General features: G+C 38.9%; 1 protein-coding gene across 2 annotated transcripts; it reads left to right on the top strand.

Moving 5' to 3' along the window:
• Positions 1 to 13,939: 13,939 nt before the first annotated feature.
• LOC108532757 (L-lactate dehydrogenase A chain-like) lies at positions 13,940 to 15,613 on the top strand. 2 transcript variants are annotated; one of them, XM_017877038.1, is made up of 2 exons: positions 13,940 to 14,724; positions 14,994 to 15,613. In XM_017877038.1, exons 1-2 carry the CDS (start codon positions 14,032 to 14,034, stop codon positions 15,129 to 15,131), a joined length of 831 nt encoding a protein of 276 aa, XP_017732527.1. In that variant the 5' UTR covers positions 13,940 to 14,031; the 3' UTR covers positions 15,132 to 15,613. The 2 variants fall into 2 exon arrangements, with proteins under 2 accessions (XP_017732527.1, XP_017732526.1); XM_017877037.1 differs by having other exon boundaries at positions 13,940 to 15,613.
• Positions 15,614 to 18,197: the final 2,584 nt, after the last annotated feature.

The following is an 18,197-nucleotide window of genomic DNA, read 5'->3' on the forward strand; positions in this document are numbered from 1 at the left end:
ACATAACTTGATTGTTATTCCCAATCCACAAGAAGCAGAGCTCCAAAAAGTCAATAAAACTGGAGAGAGAGAGAGAAAATCTCAGTTTAAACTATGGCCTCATAGAAATGTAGGGGTAGTTCCCAGCCAAGAGCCTGTTGAAAGTGTGGATTCGGTTTCTTGTTCCTGCGGAGTCAGCTCTTCACGGTGTATTCTTGCAGTTTTACTTCATTTAATACAAATTTCAAAAATATCTAATCCATTCATATTAAAAAGAGCATGTAATGACAGACTGCAGCAAAGCCCAAACAACCACTACTATTGGCATTACTTGTACCACCAAATACTTGTAGCCTCCATGATACTAGCACAATTGCCTAGCACTTGTTCTCCCTCCACAAGAAAACTTAGGTGGATGGTTGTGACATTCTCTGCTTGTGCCTAATTGCCATGCATTCTTCCCACCTTCCTTGTTCACAAAACTCCAAATGGTTTTTTTGGGCAGCAATATACCCAGCCCCAACTGAGATACTCATTTATTCAGCTTTCTTAGAAATTCAGTGTGGCTATGGGATTCCAGCTAAAGGGATGAAAGTAAGTGTTTACTGGGAGTATCTGGGGGCAAGTTTGCGTCTCCTGATGTGAAGGGGCAGGTTCTGATGGCATAGTCCCTCCCTTCCTGTCATGTGCTGTGGAGGAGACAGTGTGTAGATGGAGGGGCCACCTGGTGACCACGAACAAACAAGCATGAGGACAAGTGTCATGGTGCAAAGAGCAAAGCAGAAAGATGAAAAGGGTTTCAGTCCCTGATGACATCAATGAGCAGCCAAATCCACACCAGAAACTGCCTGCATCTGGTTTTCTTGATATCTGAGGACAAGAAACACACTTTTTTTGTTTAAATCACTGAAATTAAGTCATCAAATACTTGTAACCCAAATCATTGCTAACTGATACAATGACCATATTACGTAAGAGTAGAGAAGTAGTTTTATAAACAGAAATGGCATCCTGGATCAACAGGAATTAAGGGCCCTTAAGGGATTCCCTGCTTCCAGGAAAAGGTATCCCTAAATAATCTCTAATCTCTACCATTTAATCCCTATCCCTCATGGTTTATATGTAGACATACCAAATTATTCCTTAGATCCTGAATCCTTGGCTCTGAAGCCTTACTGTTTCCCACTAGCCGATTCCCTCAACTGTTCCACATCCACCCTTTATTACTTTCCATCCATTAATCACTTGCATTGTCCAGGTTTGCAATTTTCCAAACTCTGCCCATTTCAATTAGATTCCAGGCTCCCAGACATAACCCGGCAGCCTCCACCTGCGCCTGACTGACATCGGAGGCGGCTGGAGTTCTGCAGGCTCTATTTCCATGTGTGCCATCTTGAGTCCAGAACTAGATAATTTCACTCATCTAGAAAATTAAGGTGAATAAGAGAAGAGAAAACTGGAATGGCATATGGTCTAGCTTCCTGAATTTGTGTGATTATCCATTATCAAATCGCAGGCACTGAGTTATTAAGTCTATTGACAGATGCAATGTAATTTTCTTCAAACAGATAACTGATCCTGGAGCTGATAAGGTCTGAATGTGCATTGCACACACCCTCATATTTTTATCATTCTTCACTTTCTTCATTCAATGCTCTGTTATCAAATTACCAGTACAAATATATTCACAGAAGTAAAGCACCATAGAATGCCTTAAATTTATACTCTCATTTCCTTAAAATTTCTTGACTCTGAGCAGCATTACTCCAGAATCTTGGGAAAAGAAATTAAAATAAGTAAGAAAATTACAATACAAAACGTTCAGAATTATGAGTCTGGAAAATGTTTGAAATAAATTGTACAGAAAATAGGTGAGCTTCAGCTCTAAGCTTAGACAATTTTAAGGACCTCAAAGTTGAGAAATAACAGTGTTTTGACCCTGCTAAATGTGTAAAGGGCTTGCCTTTCCTTTTATAATCCCTGGCAAGGATATTCTCATGCTGGTAATAAATCAACACTGAAATGTAGCTCAAATTACAAAAGCAAAATAAAATTATTGGGACAACACCTTACACAAACTGACTGGAGAGGACACTTTGCAAACATATTAAAGTTACCCTCTGAGTATACACACTTGGTACTCATGAACATAACAAAATGCACAATTCCATACTTGTGAAACAAAGAAACAAATATCCTACTTGTTCCACAATTCAGCTTCAGGCCCTGATTCAAAACTATTTTTTTTCTCTGAGTTTCCCCCTACTAAGACGACTGTCCATGTTCTGTGTTCCAAAGAGTTAACAACAAAAATAAAAGAGCATCTAGATGTTTGCTTTCAGATGGGCAGGTATAATATATACATTACTATTAAAATACATATACAAGATTACATGACCCCTTTGAGACAGAATGTGTGAACTGCTGGTCTAGTCACTCTTCATTTGTGAAGAAAGATATAAGTGAGACCCAGCACCTTCATGTAGATGCAGGAAACAATGACTAACGTTGAGTTCTTACTGGGAACAAAAATATTTTAGAAATTCAGACATGTTATTATTTGTTCAACAATAAGTCACTGTGTACTGAACTTTAAAGAAAATTACTGATTTTATTTGACTATAAGAATATAATTAAGTGTAAGATTGTATAAGAATCTTATTTAGCAAATGTACTAATTATGATCCTTGGGGCATTGTATATTTAGTTTTGATTGTATCTTCACGAGACACTCCCCAGGCATCTTTTTCATTTTCCTTACTAGAAGCTAGTGGTATTCCCTGCAGGATTTAGTTAAGAGTTTCTGCTTTACAAACCTACTAGGAAAACATTCCATTTCTTCTCAGTTGGTCATTTTCAAAGACTAAAGGCAGTTAGGCTATTAGTTTTCTCTAATGCACTCAGTCTGTTGATTTCTATATAAATGAAGGTCTATAATAAATTTCAGTTCTCACAATTTTGTGAAGCGTGTTTAGTGTAATAGATTCCTGGGTGATTTCGTTTGCATCAGAATTTCTCTTCCCTTCTAGAAAGGACATGTTCATACGTGAGTGACAGAGTTCAGCACAAGAACAAAATAAAAACATTAATTACCCAGAGCTGCCTGAATCATAACAGCTGTGTTGAATGTGTGGGACACTGGTGTAGGCATCCAAGGAGCATCAATATTTATTATGAAGATGTGCCTATTGATTGAGCTATAAAATGATTCAATGTAATATATGCCATTCCAATAATTGAACTCCATTCAAAAGAACACCAGTGTAGCCACAATGAAAATTGAGAACAACGATTTTGATTTATTAAATTATTCTATGCAGCCACAAGATCTTGAACAAAGAGATAAAAAGTTAATGCAAGTCTATTGTCATGCTGCTGTCTTACTGTTAGAAGGACCAGAAGCAAATTTTCCAGCCTGACTAAGGGACGCCTGGTTCTAAGGGTGTAGCCCCATATTGTTTTGATAACAAGTGCTCATCTGAACCTTCGGCGGCCCAGAGGCAGAACCCTTAGGCTACACCTTTCCCTTGAATGGCATCCCCTTATCATATCACCTGTTCCTTTCAGAAGACCTTCTCTGGTCACCCTAACATTCATTTTTCTCATCTCTGAACTCCTATGTCTGTAGGTAGCTATGGGCACCCTATAAGGGGAGGTAACGGATGAAATCCACATTTAAGGAAACAATTTGGTCTCAAAATCCTCAACCGGCCAGAATCTCTATGTTCTGCTTTAACAAAAGACAGATCACATGCACCTCATAGCTCATTCATGGAGGTCAGTTTTCTTGTTTTTAAAGGACTTTTAGAGTCTGTATTGAGGTCAATAAACTCATCTCAAGTTTTTCTATTCTCTGTATCCATATAGTGCAAATTCACAGTCTGATTGAAAACCCTATGATATTATAACGACACCTATTATTAAAGAAATGTATAATTATCTTCATAATACCATAATTACTGAGACACGAAAGTAAACAGAAAAGGTTTTAAATGTAGATTAAAACAAGAAGATTTTATGTAACCATGAACCAAAAAGGTTAATTACTCAGCACAGCCCCAGCTCCTTATTCATTTTGTTAATTGGGTATACTGGTTTTGGGACCCTCTCCCAAAACATATGTACACCAGAAACTGTGAACATGACTTTACTTGGAAAAAAGGATCTTTGAAGAAGTAATTAAGTTAAAGATCTTGAGATGAGATCACCCTGGATTTTCCAGATGGACCTTAAATTTAGCGACAAGTGTCCTTGATAAGAAGAGAAGACACAGAGACAGAAGATAAGGCCTTGTGAAGAGGAAAGCAGGGATTAGAGATATACAGCCACAAGCTCAGGAATGCCTGGGGTCACAAAAAGCTGGAAGAGGCAAGGAAGGATTCTCCTCTGAGACCTTCAGAGGGAGTATGACCCTGCCAACACCCTGATTTTGGATTTCTCGCCTCTAAACCTATCAGAGAATAAATTTCTGTTGTTTTAAGCCACCACGCTTGTGCTTATTTACTATTACTTAGGTACTTAATTACTATCACAGCTCTAGAAAACTAATACCTAGGATTTTACTATATTTGATTAAATGCCACTCAATAAACACAAATAAGCTATGAAGATGAAGACTCTTTAGAAATTCATTTAACACTTAAGTGCTACTATGTGCCAGGAACTGTGTAAGACTGTGGACATACGGCCAAAATTTTAAAAGATGTTACACTGTAAGACTGTCATCAACCTTACAGTGAAATCTGAAAGAGTTTCCCCCTGCCCCTCAGTCTTTATAGAACAAGAGAAAGAAATAGCAGGAAATTTGAAGAGAAGACTATAAGATAAAGCAGGGTCAGTGGAAGTCTTTTGATAGAAAGGTTATAAAGGCAATTTTGATATGTGGAAAATATATTGTCACTAAAGAACCACAAACGTGTTTGCAGACATTCAGTTCAAATGTAGAGTTTATCAGACCCTAAAGAAGGCACATATTTTCTACATCACCTATTAATTACAAATGAAAAGAGCAACATGTAGAAACCCCAAGACCTGAACCCTTTTCCAAGTAACTATCCTAAGGAGATCTTTTTCTCCATACCACTAACAAAGAAGAAGAAAAAAGAAAGTAAAAGTGGTGTTGAGTCCTCTGTTTTTTTCTACATTTTCCAGATGATATTTCTCATCATGATGTGTCATCCCATGCTGTATCAATCGCATTACAATATGTCACTTAATGTAACATAAAGCAATATGATTGACAACATCTACTAGGGCTTGTCACAACAGTGCATGTCAACCAGGACATTTTTGTGGCTTTTGCTAATAAAAAAAAATTCAACATATTTCACATAACATCACATCCAAGGTACAGGGAGGAGGAAAGAAAGGCTCTTTTGAAGATTTTTGCAACATTCCTTTTGGGGGAACTGATAAACATCTGCTAAGTAAATGGAGTCACATATGTTACCATACTTATATCAAATAAACCCAATAAACTATTACCAGCCTTCCTCAGATTCACAGTCAACTCCTGTTGCTCCTTGTTCGTGCTTGCCACGTTCAGTCCAAGACACCTTAAAGATCACCTTTAAATGAAGAAACAGAGCTATCAAATGGAAGATCCTCATCTGAGCCAAAGGAAGAAGTAAAGGCTGGCAGGGCTCAGAGATAACTTAGGAATGTTCTAGAAGCCATTAATTGGTACAAATCTGGTAGCAAGTAACAGCTCAAAACAGCTTAAACAAATGGGAGATTTATTATAAGGACATGGGGATTTTCCAAAGAACCGAGGGCAGAGAGAGAACTAGACTTTAGGAAAAGACCAGATGTGATCATTAAAAATCCATCAGCATCTTCTCCTCATTTCTATCTCAGGTGCTCTGTCCCACCTGCTTTCTTCTTCCCTGTCTGTTGCTACGCCTTACATTCGGTAGAATTCACCCCCATGACAATCAACAAGATATAGTCTTGATGACATGGATATCTTATTGGATATTTGTTGATTTCCTCTATGGGATGTTTTTCCTTCCTAACAGAAATCCAATTCCTCAACCATGCAGTGTAAAAGAGATATACCTCACCTCTAGCTCCATAGGAATACTCAAATTGGCTTCAATCAATCAGTGGATTCCATTACCCTGGCCAGTGATTGGTTCAGGGAAGTGCACTGAGCTTAAATGGATCCAGTTAGAGAGAATCTGGGAAAGATTTGTCTAGAATCCTGGGACACAAACACACTCTTCTTCCCTGGACCTATCTGAGTGAGAATGCTAGCTTGGGGCTGCTGCAGCCATTTTTAATACCATGACAGGAGCCAGCTTGATGGTTCCACCAACTCATAAGAAGGGAAACTGAGGCTTGCATTCCTGTGATGTCATTTGAGTTCTCAATCAAATCACAGCTGTAGCCTAAATCCCTCCTAGCACAGTTTGGCTTCATGAGTCAACAAAATCCCTTTATGCTTAAGCCAGTATAAATCAAGTTTTCTATTCTTACAACCAAAGGAATGCCAACTTATACAAGAGGTCAACTCACTATCCTACACATGATAGGAAAATCTCTAGCCAACTACCTTGAGCCAGCCAGTCTAATCAGTCATGGCAAGGGTACAAACATAGCTCCCAGGTGACAAGCCCCATAGACTGAGTAGGTAAGCCATTCTCAAAAAAGAGGGTGGGTATTTTGAATAAAATCTATTATCAGTTAAGATACCCATTTGCTGGATAAGGCTGGATAAATAGTCCTGTGTGCTTTGGTTCTTTTCATGTTTAAGTTGGTTGGTCATATTTCTGTACCTAAACTCCTTCATGGTACTCTGATTGAGGATTAATTTGTTACTCGCTCTAAACAGGGTTTCATATTTCGCAGATAGGTTCTAATTTTTAAAATGGCTTTACTTTTAGATGGTTTTTTACATTTTCATAATTCTTTTCCTTTCCCCCTCTTCCTCTGCTGTTGCTGTTTGTGCATATAAAAAACAAAGAAATATTTTCAGATCCTTGCATTTCATGATTCCACCCCAGGTTTCTATGGTATACCGACTTTCAGAGCATCCCCTTTCAGGGGCAGTCTTGTGGCTCACCCACTGGTACTGAGGGTGCAAGTAGCTCAGGTTTTCTGGCATTTCTGAAAGAATCTTGGTCATGATGTAATAGGAGGCTTAAAGCTGCTCAGACCCTACATTGAAGGAACTTCACTTGGAATTTAACACAAAGAAAACATCAGGGACATGCATACTGAGTTAAGCATAGTGTTTTTTGTTCATTCCAGTGTTTTGCTTTTTAAAATAATAACTAAAATTGCAAACACTTGAATGACAAAATATTAACTTGTTAAATAATGTATGATTTATCCATGTGATAGAGTTATATTAAATAACTAAAAATCTTGTTTTCACAGACTATTATAGGAAATTGAAAAATGCTTGTGAAGTACTGTAAAGTGAAGGAAGTAGGTACCAAAGTGTATACAACATACAATCATAAACTTCACACACACGATAAAAACTGGAAGGAAACAAATATTAAGTGTGATTACCTGGAGATTCTCAAGACCATAGGATTATGAATGGATTTTTTTTCCTTTTTTATAGACTGTTTTGCAGTTTCCAACTTTGTCTACAGTGGGTAAATACCACTTTTAAATTAGGAACGAAAAAAGGTTATTAAGAACTCATTTTATTTTGTAGATGTGGAATATATTTTATCCTCTAAATTTTGGTTTTAGAGATAGTATAAGCAGGTTGACATAAAATCATTTTGAGACAATGTAAATATGCCAGATCTAAATCACATTGAAGAAAATGCAATAAAACAAATTTTAAGACTAACAACCAAAGAAAGATATTACCCACTTATGAAGAAAAGGGCATTTTTGTCCATTATATTTCCTACTTGAAGAATAAGAACAAACTGTTCGCTTTAATTTCTACCTTTGAAACTTCTGAATCAAAGGTCAGAATGACTTCCTTTCTGCATCACCACAGTATGGCAGCTGTATGATTTATAACTCTGATTACACTTTCGTCTCCCACAATATGCTAAAATGAGTGAGGTCAGATATTCCACTTTCACTCCATTTTCTTGTTTTTGTGACTAGGAGTCAAATTATTCATATTACTTTCATGCAGTTTTGTTTAGCTTAATTGTATGCTGAAAGCCTGGCACACATAATTAATCAATGTATTGCTAGTGACTGTTGAACAACCCGTATCTGTTGGAAATGTTATTGTAAAATGCCAGATGCAAGGGGAAGGAGGACAGAAGCAGCTGAGAGAGAAAAACCATGTCATTTTTCCCTCAGATGAGCGTTATCAAAGTGGTCATGTGTATTGAGAGAAATCAATTTGGCTTTACAGATTTGTCCTCACTTCTGGAAAATCCAAAATATATCTCCTATTTTTCTTTTGCCTGCCAGGCTGACACACCAACAAAAGCCACCTCCTATATTTTTGACTTTACCTTATACACATTTAAAAAGTGCATTGTTTTGCAGGCCACACAGGAGTACTGGGCACAACTGGTATGATTATATAATTCAGTGCTTCAATTTCACCCCAGCACTCAGTTCTTACTCTTAAACCCTCTCCCTAATTTGTATGAGAAATGTGTAAAGGGAAAATGGCAGTCCAGTTTTTTTTTTTTTCCAATAATGGCCTTTCATTTTAATTTCCTTAGACTTCATGGACTTTTCAGTGACTTTGTTTTAGGAATGTGTGAAAATTGGCTTAAGATTTTAAAAATTTATTTCAGTATACTTTGCCATGAGGAATTGATACAGAGACATTAGCAAATCTAGTATCCTTTTGAGCACCCCTTTCAATGACAGAGTTACATTTGTCTGTCATTTGGCTGCCTTTACTGAGTGCCTACTGTGAGCTAGCCACTGGGCTGGGCTCGAAATTTCATTAAATACAGAACAAGAATTGTCGTTCCTACCCTTAAGGAGATTCCAGGCTGATGGTGAAGAGGCACAGAAATCAGGGTTACATGTGGTATAGCAAATGCTCTTGCCCAGTGGTCCAGGAAGGCTTCCTGAGGAGGTGACACATGGCTGCATTTTGAAGGACAGATACAAGGTAGCTAGGTAGTCCAACGGAGCCCTTTAATCTCCTAAGTCCTCACTGGTCTTTACAGCTATTCCTCATGTGCTAGAACAGACATTACAAACTCCACTACGGAATCAAGAATACTGGGAAACACAGAGGTTGTGACTTGAACATTTTCCCACACCCAGAGAGTAAAATGTCTATATTCAAATCAGGTATCCTGAAGAGTATCCTTTGCTCTTCCCACCAAGGCAAAACAAAGAACCTGCCATTTTGCTAGGGTGTGCAATGCCCACACAAAGACATTTCATTGAAAACACATTATTTGTAAATAAAGATCTTTATTACCTCCCAGAGATATTAAGTGAACTTAAAAAACTGCTTCCTTCAAGCACTTTCCTCAGCCAAAACCAATGCAGCATGCATTAAATACCTGGCCCAAGATGATGATAATGGGGAAGTGGGGATTCCAACACATTTTCTCTTCTCATTCCCCTGAAACTCTGATCATTCTATTATGGACTCGTGGGCACTAAGCTGGTTATTTCTCCATTTTGCATAACCCCAATCTTATACCTACAACAAAGTCCCTTTTCTCTTCTATTTAATTGTTACGGCCATTGCTACTGTTGAGTGAAAAATAAAATATCTCTGTGCTGGCATATTGCTTTATTTTGTTCTGCTTTATTGAGAAAAAGAGAGAGAGGGCAAGAACTGAAACAGCAGAAAATGATCTGTTTGATGAAAGGTAACAGAATTATAAAAGTGGTCAGATTCCACAGAAGCCCGCCAAATATGAAGAAACTACAATCAGAATCTGCTTCTAATAGAACCATTGGCCTCAGGAAGGGACTGCAGCAGGATGAGTCAGTGCCCCAAGTCCCAGACACATTTCAGCAGCTTTGAGAAATGAGGACAGGAGCACCTAAGTAGGGCACCTGGATTGGGTCACCACAGTGGTGATGGCACCTTGTCATTATTGAATTGGATTTAGGAAGTGAAGACCCCACCAGAAATGGAGAACACACAGCAGAATGGGTGGTTCCAGGGTTCTCAACAGCAAATAGTGGGTGTCTGAAGTCCATTTCTGCATGGGTCGAAGGTAATCCAATCTCACTCTCATCTTGCCCTACCCTTCAGGAGTTCCAGAGACCAAGAATAACTTCTATGAGGAGGCTTCTGCTCTCTCCCCAGTACAAATTTTATCTATAAACAAACTTGTTGTTTACGTCAACTTTATTTAAAAAAGGTAAGCATATCTAATTGAGTCAAATTACAGTTTAAACATAACCAGTTAGAATTAAATATGAGGGCCGGGTACAGTGGCTCATGCCTGCAATCTCAGCACTTTGGGAGGCAAAGGTGGGAGGATCACATGAGCCCAGGAGTTAGACCAGCTTGGGCAACAGAGTGAGACTTGTGTCTCTTAAACAAAACTAAACAAAACAAAGAAATCTCTCGTTTATTTGTCTCATTAGACAGTTTTTATTTAAAAACACAAACACACACACACAGGAGAAAGTCATTTACTGGCATAGAATTCTTTGTATCTTGTAGAACTGTGCCTCTTCCATCTGACACTATCAAACATGAACACACTGCCATGTAAACCAAAGAAGCATTTCCCCCTAAATACAGTTTTTTATGATCTCATTGATAGTCCTTGCTCTATACCAAGACACTGTTTACTTCTGCTGGCCCAGAGAATTCCACTGGGAAAGGATGATCCTTTTTAGCCACAAACAAGTTTTTATCTTTAGGCTTATGGGGCATGATTCATATTATGTTGATGTTTTATATCATTCTCCCTTCTCTAAGAGTTCAAAGGTAATTGAAGAATAGAAAAAAATGTAATATCCTTCATTAGTTCTATGCAACCCAGATATAAAACTGTGCATGAATAAAGAAGAGAGAACAAGAATAGAAGTTATATTGGGTTAAGAACGACGGGGTGGGGGGCGTTTTATGTGTCCGTGCACATGCATGCACACTTGTGCACACCCTCACTCCCTTATGCAAGTGTTAACCCCAACCCCTTGCCCTAGGGGAAGACAAAACATGATCCCCACTCATTTACAGTTAATCTCAAAGGTTAATTTTGTTGCTCATACTCTATAAACAAAGAAGATATTTCTTTCCCAGCTCGGGGCCTTTTGCCATAAGCGAAACAGAGAAGAAAGTCAGCGCGTCCCGAGGATTAAGGAGAGGTCGGAAGATCCGAAGAACCTGCTGCTGACAGATTTGCTTATTAAAAAGCCTGCTCTGGTGGACGGGCTGCCGCTGATGGCCTGACACAGCCGGACTTCAGAAGACCAGCACACAATCAGCAGACTGTGCTACTCTGGGGACCGCAGGGCACAGGGGAGACTTTTCTAATTTGTCAAAGTTGTATCTAATTCCACAGAACAAAGTTCGCAAAGAGAGATGAGCAGAATCCACAAATTATTGCTCATTCACCAAGCCCTTGATGGAGAGATAGAAACAGCACACAACTAGGGTTTTGTAAAGTAACTCGACCCCTGCCAGTTGGCTTTGGGTAATTCCTCCTTGTGGGCATAACAGTTTCCCTTGTTTTTTGTTTAATAGGATTATTCCTCAGAATATTAAAAAGATAACATCAACATCTTTCAGTGGCCCCATAAACTATTTCTAGAAATAGAAAAAGAAGGGTTCAGGTGTTTTTGTGACTCCTGATAGGACTTTTGTTCTCTCAGAAGCTACAAAGAAAGAATGTGATTTTGTGAGGGGTGTGCCCAGAGGAAACCAAACAAAATGTTATGTTTTCTAGAAAGGCAACATCCTTCAAACTTACATTGCCCATCGAGACTCCTGCTAGCCTATTTGAGAACTGACACTGACTTTCAAATGGGAGCTTAGAAATTTCGATTCTGAAAATTGAGGAGTTGTGAAGAGGGAAAGCTCAGACATTAGTTTTGAGTCAGGGAACGCTACTTAAAAGGAATACATTCTCTGGATGAAAACGTATTGAACAGTCTTGAAATGAGGAGATCTCCAGGGAAATATTGCCTTCTTGTTGGTAAGGAGTGGCACAGTCAAGAAGAAGCAGGTCCAGACATGTCAGGAGTTCCGTCAGTCTAAGTCTGCCTACTCCAGGAAGGAGGGTAGTAAAGGCAAATGATGGCTGAGCCCACCAAGTAAGAGACTTCCATGGCAATACCCATAGGCTTCTTATAACACAGTGTTTTACAATGATCGCAGCAGGAAGAGTTGGGAAGAACGGAACCAGTCTCAGGCCGGTCACTTTCTTTTTTACCTAACAGCAAAAACCCTCAGTCCAGACATCTAAAATTCATTAAAAATTCACAACGTACCTTACGGTGAATTCACTGACTAGGGCTCTATGGCTCTAGGTACCGATTTTCTCATTGCATAGATCTTTGCAGGTGCAGCAGTTTCAGAAACTGCAGCTCTCTTCCAATCTGGATGGGCTCTCCTAACTGCTTTTGCAAAAATGTCTTCTGCCCAACATTTTCTCCAACTATGAGGAAATTGATTTCAGGGATTACCTTAGTTTTCGTCAAGAAAAATTTTTGAAAAACCTCCTGGTAGAATGTACCTGAAAGATAATCCTTACTCAGAAGCCCTTTGCTACTGCCTATCTTCATCTATCAAGCAAACTTCCAGATGCAGAGCTGGAGGTTAAGGAAGACTCTTGCTTGATGCTCTACTGAGGTTAGGTTTTGGAGAAGCCGCCTAGAATCGTCGACAGGACCTGGCATTTTATTATATTTGTTTTTTGAGTTTTCGTTTTTTAAAAACTTTTATTTTGGGTTAGGGGGTACATATGCAGGTTTGTTACATAGGTAAACTGCAGGTCACAGGGGTTTGGTGTACACATTATTTCATCACTCAGGTAACATACATAGTACCTGATAGGTAGTTTTTCCATCCTCAGCCTCCTCCCACTCTCCACTCTCAAGTAGGCCCCATTGTCTGTTGTTCCCTTCTTTTGGTCCATAGGTATTTGATGTTTAGCTCCCACTTATAACTAAGAACATGTGGTATTTGGTTTTCTGTTCCTGCGTTGGTTCTCTTAGGATAATGGCCTCCAGCTCCATCCATGCTGTGCAAAGGACGTGACCTCATTCTTTTTTATGCCTGCATTGTATTCCATGGTGTATATGTACCACATTTTCTTTATCCAGACTACCATTGATGAGCCTTTAGGTTGATTCCATGTCTTTGCTAAGGACCTGAGATTTTCAATTAAGATCTGATTTGAAATTCTAGCTAGGGCAGTTACTTGCTGTGGGACCTGGGGCGTGGATCCTAGCATATCTGAGCCTCTGTTTTCTCACATAAAATGAAGCTGAAAATAATGCTTCCTACCTTGCAGGGCGGATGTAAGAAATAGTTTGTCAGGGTATACAAGGATAGTTTGTAAAATGTTCTATACATGTTAGCTGCTGATTTGGTTTGGTTGGTTTGGTTGGTTTGGTTTTATGACTATTAACTACTTTTGTTCATTAGCAAGTTGTGTTCCCACCTGGTCAGCCTACAGACCAGCCTAGGCCAATAGTCCCTGTACATCTCCCTTCCCCATTTCAACTAAACAGCCTATGAGGGGGAGACTTCCATATTCCATTTTTTTAAAACATAAAATGAGTGTTTACATAAAATCAACTTTGCCATTTTATTGATTTTGGAAAATAAAAGCTATTTCAAGCCAAGTATATAGAACTAGACATAAGGTATATTTGTAAGAAAAACCACGGGCATGGCATTATTTTATTCTACTATCTTTTTCTCTCTTCTCACTTACAAAAGGTTTTGAGAAAGCTTGAAATATAAGGCACAAATGTGATGAAACTGAAAATCATTAAAATGAGTAAAAGGCAAAAGAAAATAAAAGCAGATCTACACTAATAGGAATTTCTACAGCTTAATATAAAACTAAGCACTGGAGTGCTGCAGCCGCTGCCCCCGATTCCGGATCTCAGTGCCGCCTGTCCCGGACGACCACCTAACGTGCATTCCCGATTCCTTTTGGTTCCAAGTCCAATATGGCAACTCAATATGATAAGGATCAGCTGATTCATAATCTTCTAAAGGAAGAACAGACTCCCCAGAATAAGATTACAGTTGTTGGGGTTGGTGCTGTTGGCATGGCCTGTGCCATCAGTGTCTTAATGAAGGACTTGGCAGATGAACTTGTTCTTGTTGATGTCATCGAAGACAAATTGAAGGGAGAGATGATGGATCTCCAACATGGCAGCCTTTTCCTTAGAACACCAAAGATTGTCTCTGGGAAAGACTATAGTGTAACTGCAAACTCCAAGCTGGTCATTATCACGGCTGGGGCACGTCAACAAGAGGGAGAAAGCTGTCTTAATTTGGTCCAGCATAACATGAACATCTTTAAATTCATCGTTCCTAATGTTGTAAAATATAGCCCGAACTGCAAGTTGCTTATTGTTTCAAATCCAGTGGATATCTTGACCTACGTGGCTTGGAAGATAAGTGGTTTTCCCAAAAACCGTGTTATTGGAAGTGGTTGCAATCTGGATTCAGCCAGATTCCGTTACCTGATGGGGGAAAGACTGGGAGTTCACCCATTAAGCTGTCATGGGTGGGTCCTTGGGGAACATGGAGATTCCAGTGTGCCTGTATGGAGTGGAATGAATGTTGCTGGTGTCTCCCTGAAGACTCTGCACCCAGATTTAGGGACTGATAAAGATAAGGAACAGTGGAAAGAGGTTCACAAGCAGGTGGTTGAGAGTGCTTATGAGGTGATCAAACTCAAAGGCTACACATCCTGGGCCATTGGACTCTCTGTAGCAGATTTGGCAGAGAGTATAATGAAGAATCTTAGGCGAGTGCACCCAGTTTCCACCATGATTAAGGGTCTCTATGGAATAAAGGATGATGTCTTCCTTAGTGTTCCTTGCATTTTGGGACAGAATGGAATCTCAGACCTTGTGAAGGTGACTCTGACTCCTGAGGAAGAGGCCCGTTTGAAGAAGAGTGCAGATACACTTTGGGGAATCCAAAAAGAGCTGCAATTTTAAAGTCTTCTGATGTCATAGCATTTCACTGTCTAGGCTACAACAGGATTCTAGTTGGAGGTTGTGCATGTTGTCCTTTTTATCTGATCTGTAATTAAAGCAGTAATATTTTAAGATGGACTGGGAAAAGCATTAACTCCTGAAGTTAGAAATAGGAATGGTTTGTGAAATCCACAGCTATATCCTGATGCTAGATGGTATTAATCTTGTGTAGTCCTAAACTGGTTAGTGTGAAATAGTTCTGATGTACCACTGCCGATTCTGTACATGCTGCATTTGCCCCTTGAGCCAGGTGGATGTTTACTGTGTGTTATATAATTTCCTGGCTCCTTCACTGAACATGCCTAGTCCAACATTTTTTCCCAGTAAGTCACATCCTGGGATCCAGTGTATAAATCCAGTATCGTATGTCTTGTGCGTAATCGTTCCAAAGGAGCTTATTTTGTGAACTATATATATCAGTAGTGTACATTACCATATAACATAAAAAGATCTACATATAAACAATACAACCAACTATCCAAGTGTTATACCAACTAAAACCCCCAATAAACCTTGAACAGTGAAAAAAAAAAAAAAACTAAGCACTAAGGTTACTGACTCAAATCAAAAGGGAAAGGTGGTAAGTGGCTTTTTCCAATGTAAGCAAGCCTCAGAAGGGAGAAAAGTTATTTCCCAACACCAAATTCTGGAAAAGACTTTTTCACAGGAGTCTTCATATGACTGATTTTGAACCTAGTAATTACCATCAAAGGTTTCCTAAACATGATCACTTTTTATTGATTATTGACCCATTCTGTTCGATGGAAAAGGAGGTTTGCTATTTGATATAAAATCTTGGCAACTCCTGAGTCATCATATATCTCACTGTAATTTATATTTTCAGCAACAAACTTGCACAAGTTTTATAATGACTTTACTTAGTTTGTTATAATTAGTTAAGATATATTGAATTCTTGTTATGAGTTAGGCTAAGCCCTTTATCTGCTTTGGTTCATTTAATCCTCCCAAAAATCCTACCATACAGGGATTATGATTTGACTCATTTTACACCTGGAAAAGCCGAGACTTATGGAGGTAAAGAATTTTGCGCAAGGTTACACAATTTGCAAGTCATCCTGGAGTTTAAACTTGACGCCAGCTCCAGATTATCTGCCTCACCACTCACCACTATGTAAGCCTGCCTCACACTTTCAGGCAGACCACATAAGGACTACAACGATTATCAAATGAACACAAAAATGTATTGGATTTGATCAGAAAAGTAGGTTGCCAGAGAACACAAATTCTATACTGTGACAAAGAGAATTTATTAGAAGTTTATGGAGAAAGAAAGGGATTTTATTTCTGGTCTGCTAGTACTGAGACTGGAAGGCCAGCCAGGGCACCTTACAGGAAAGCATGAATTTCATCTGAAAGTTGGGTCAGAAGCCCACGAAATTCCACTTTGCTTCCACAGACAGTTAAGTAGGCCTTCCCCTGGGCTACCAGATTCTCAGAGGGTTGGTGCCCTTTCCCATCTTTGATTCATGATCTTTCCCCACAATGTGGTTACGTCAACAACTTGACAAGCAAGTCATTTTGCCTGTCCTGGCACAGCACAAAGTGCTGTGTACACTGTTAACCAGCTGTAAATGCCCAGTGATTTTAATGGACACTGGTTCAGTTCCCCCATCTGTAAAATGAAAACTCTGTATGAATGAGAAATAGATCACTGGGCTTTAAAATTCTAAAATTATGTCATCCTGTGGTCCAGTCTGTCTCTTACAGAATAGAAAAGTTTAACAAATTTCCTCAAATCAAAGCAAAATATTATATTATACAGGAAACAACCTAAAGTCAAATACCTCTCTTCTTTCACCTGCTCTTGTTGAGACTTATTTTGATACAGGAATTATGTACATAGACTCTGGGTACTTCTCATTTATAAACTGTGTGTACTGGACAAGCTATTTAAGCTTAGTGTCTCAGTTTAGTCATCTGTAAAATGAATATAATAATACCTACTTCATAAGATTGGTATGAATTATAAATGAGTTAGTAGCTATAATGTGCGAAGAGCTATGCTGACAACCTAGTAAGTAATCAGTAAGTGATAGCCCTTAGCCGTCTGTCTCTAACTCAACTCTCCCATTTTTCTCAAGCTAATATGCTTACTATATACATTTTCCAGTACCCTGTCCTTTATAGCTATGACTTATCCTAACCTGACACACAGAACATTCCTTTCACATTTCAAGCCCACCAAACTATTTCTCTTCGGCCACTCCAAAAGCAACTGGAAGAAAAAAAAAAAAAAACTTTTATGAGACTTCTCAAGATGAGAGGACTCAGATAACTACTCTGAATTTTAACTTCAACACAACTTCGACTCCTTCACTTGCTTGCAAATACATTTACCCTTCATATATGTTGCAAAGCACTTATTTTAGAAGGCGCCCATTTGCAAATATTGTTTGAGGCCAGTACAATAGTGGATTGGTTTCCATTTTGGTCAAATTTTGGTTTTACATGCATTTATGAGGATATTAGATAAAGCAGTACACTACAGTGGAAATAAACCTGCAGTATGTGATTGTCTTAAAGCAGAGGAAAAAAAACAAAATTTTATCTGAATAAGGAGTAAAATGTGTTGTGGCTATGATTCTATCATTCAAACGTGCTGTCTCTGTAATACAGAAGTCATCTTTAACTTTTCTAACCATCTTACTCTCTGGCTCTAACTATGCCAAGTCCTATTAACTCTTTCTTCCTAAATCTGTCTCTGGGATGCACTTGGAGTATATCGTATGACTTTCTCACAGCATCTCTTGCAGTCTGTTTCATATTAAAGTTATTTATGCATATGCCTGTCTTCCATACTAGATCTTTTAGACTGAGGCCGTGTAACCTGACTTGTCTTTGTATTCCTAGCAGCATTTAGCATGTGTGCACAGGCACATACACACACACATGCACACACATACACACACACATATACAAGCATGACACTGGTTCGCTCTTCTGTGCTTTTTTCATTGCTGTTCCTTTTGTCCCAAAGGCCGTCACCCCCCACTTTTTCTACCTGGTGACACCTTTCTCATCCTTCATTGGCTAATTCCAGTTCCCCACTCAGACTCACACTCCTGCAGGGTTCCATTTGCCATATGACAGTGATTATCTCA

The sequence above is a fragment of the Rhinopithecus bieti genome, unplaced genomic scaffold, assembly GCF_001698545.2.
Source record: "Rhinopithecus bieti isolate Rb0 unplaced genomic scaffold, ASM169854v2 scaffold_7681, whole genome shotgun sequence".
NCBI lineage: Eukaryota > Metazoa > Chordata > Mammalia > Primates > Cercopithecidae > Rhinopithecus > Rhinopithecus bieti.

Bases quoted from the DNA above. Each gene is read 5' to 3' on its own strand.
- LOC108532757 (XM_017877037.1), top strand. From the start codon at position 14,032: ATGGCAACTCAATATGATAAGGATCAGCTGATTCATAATCTTCTAAAG.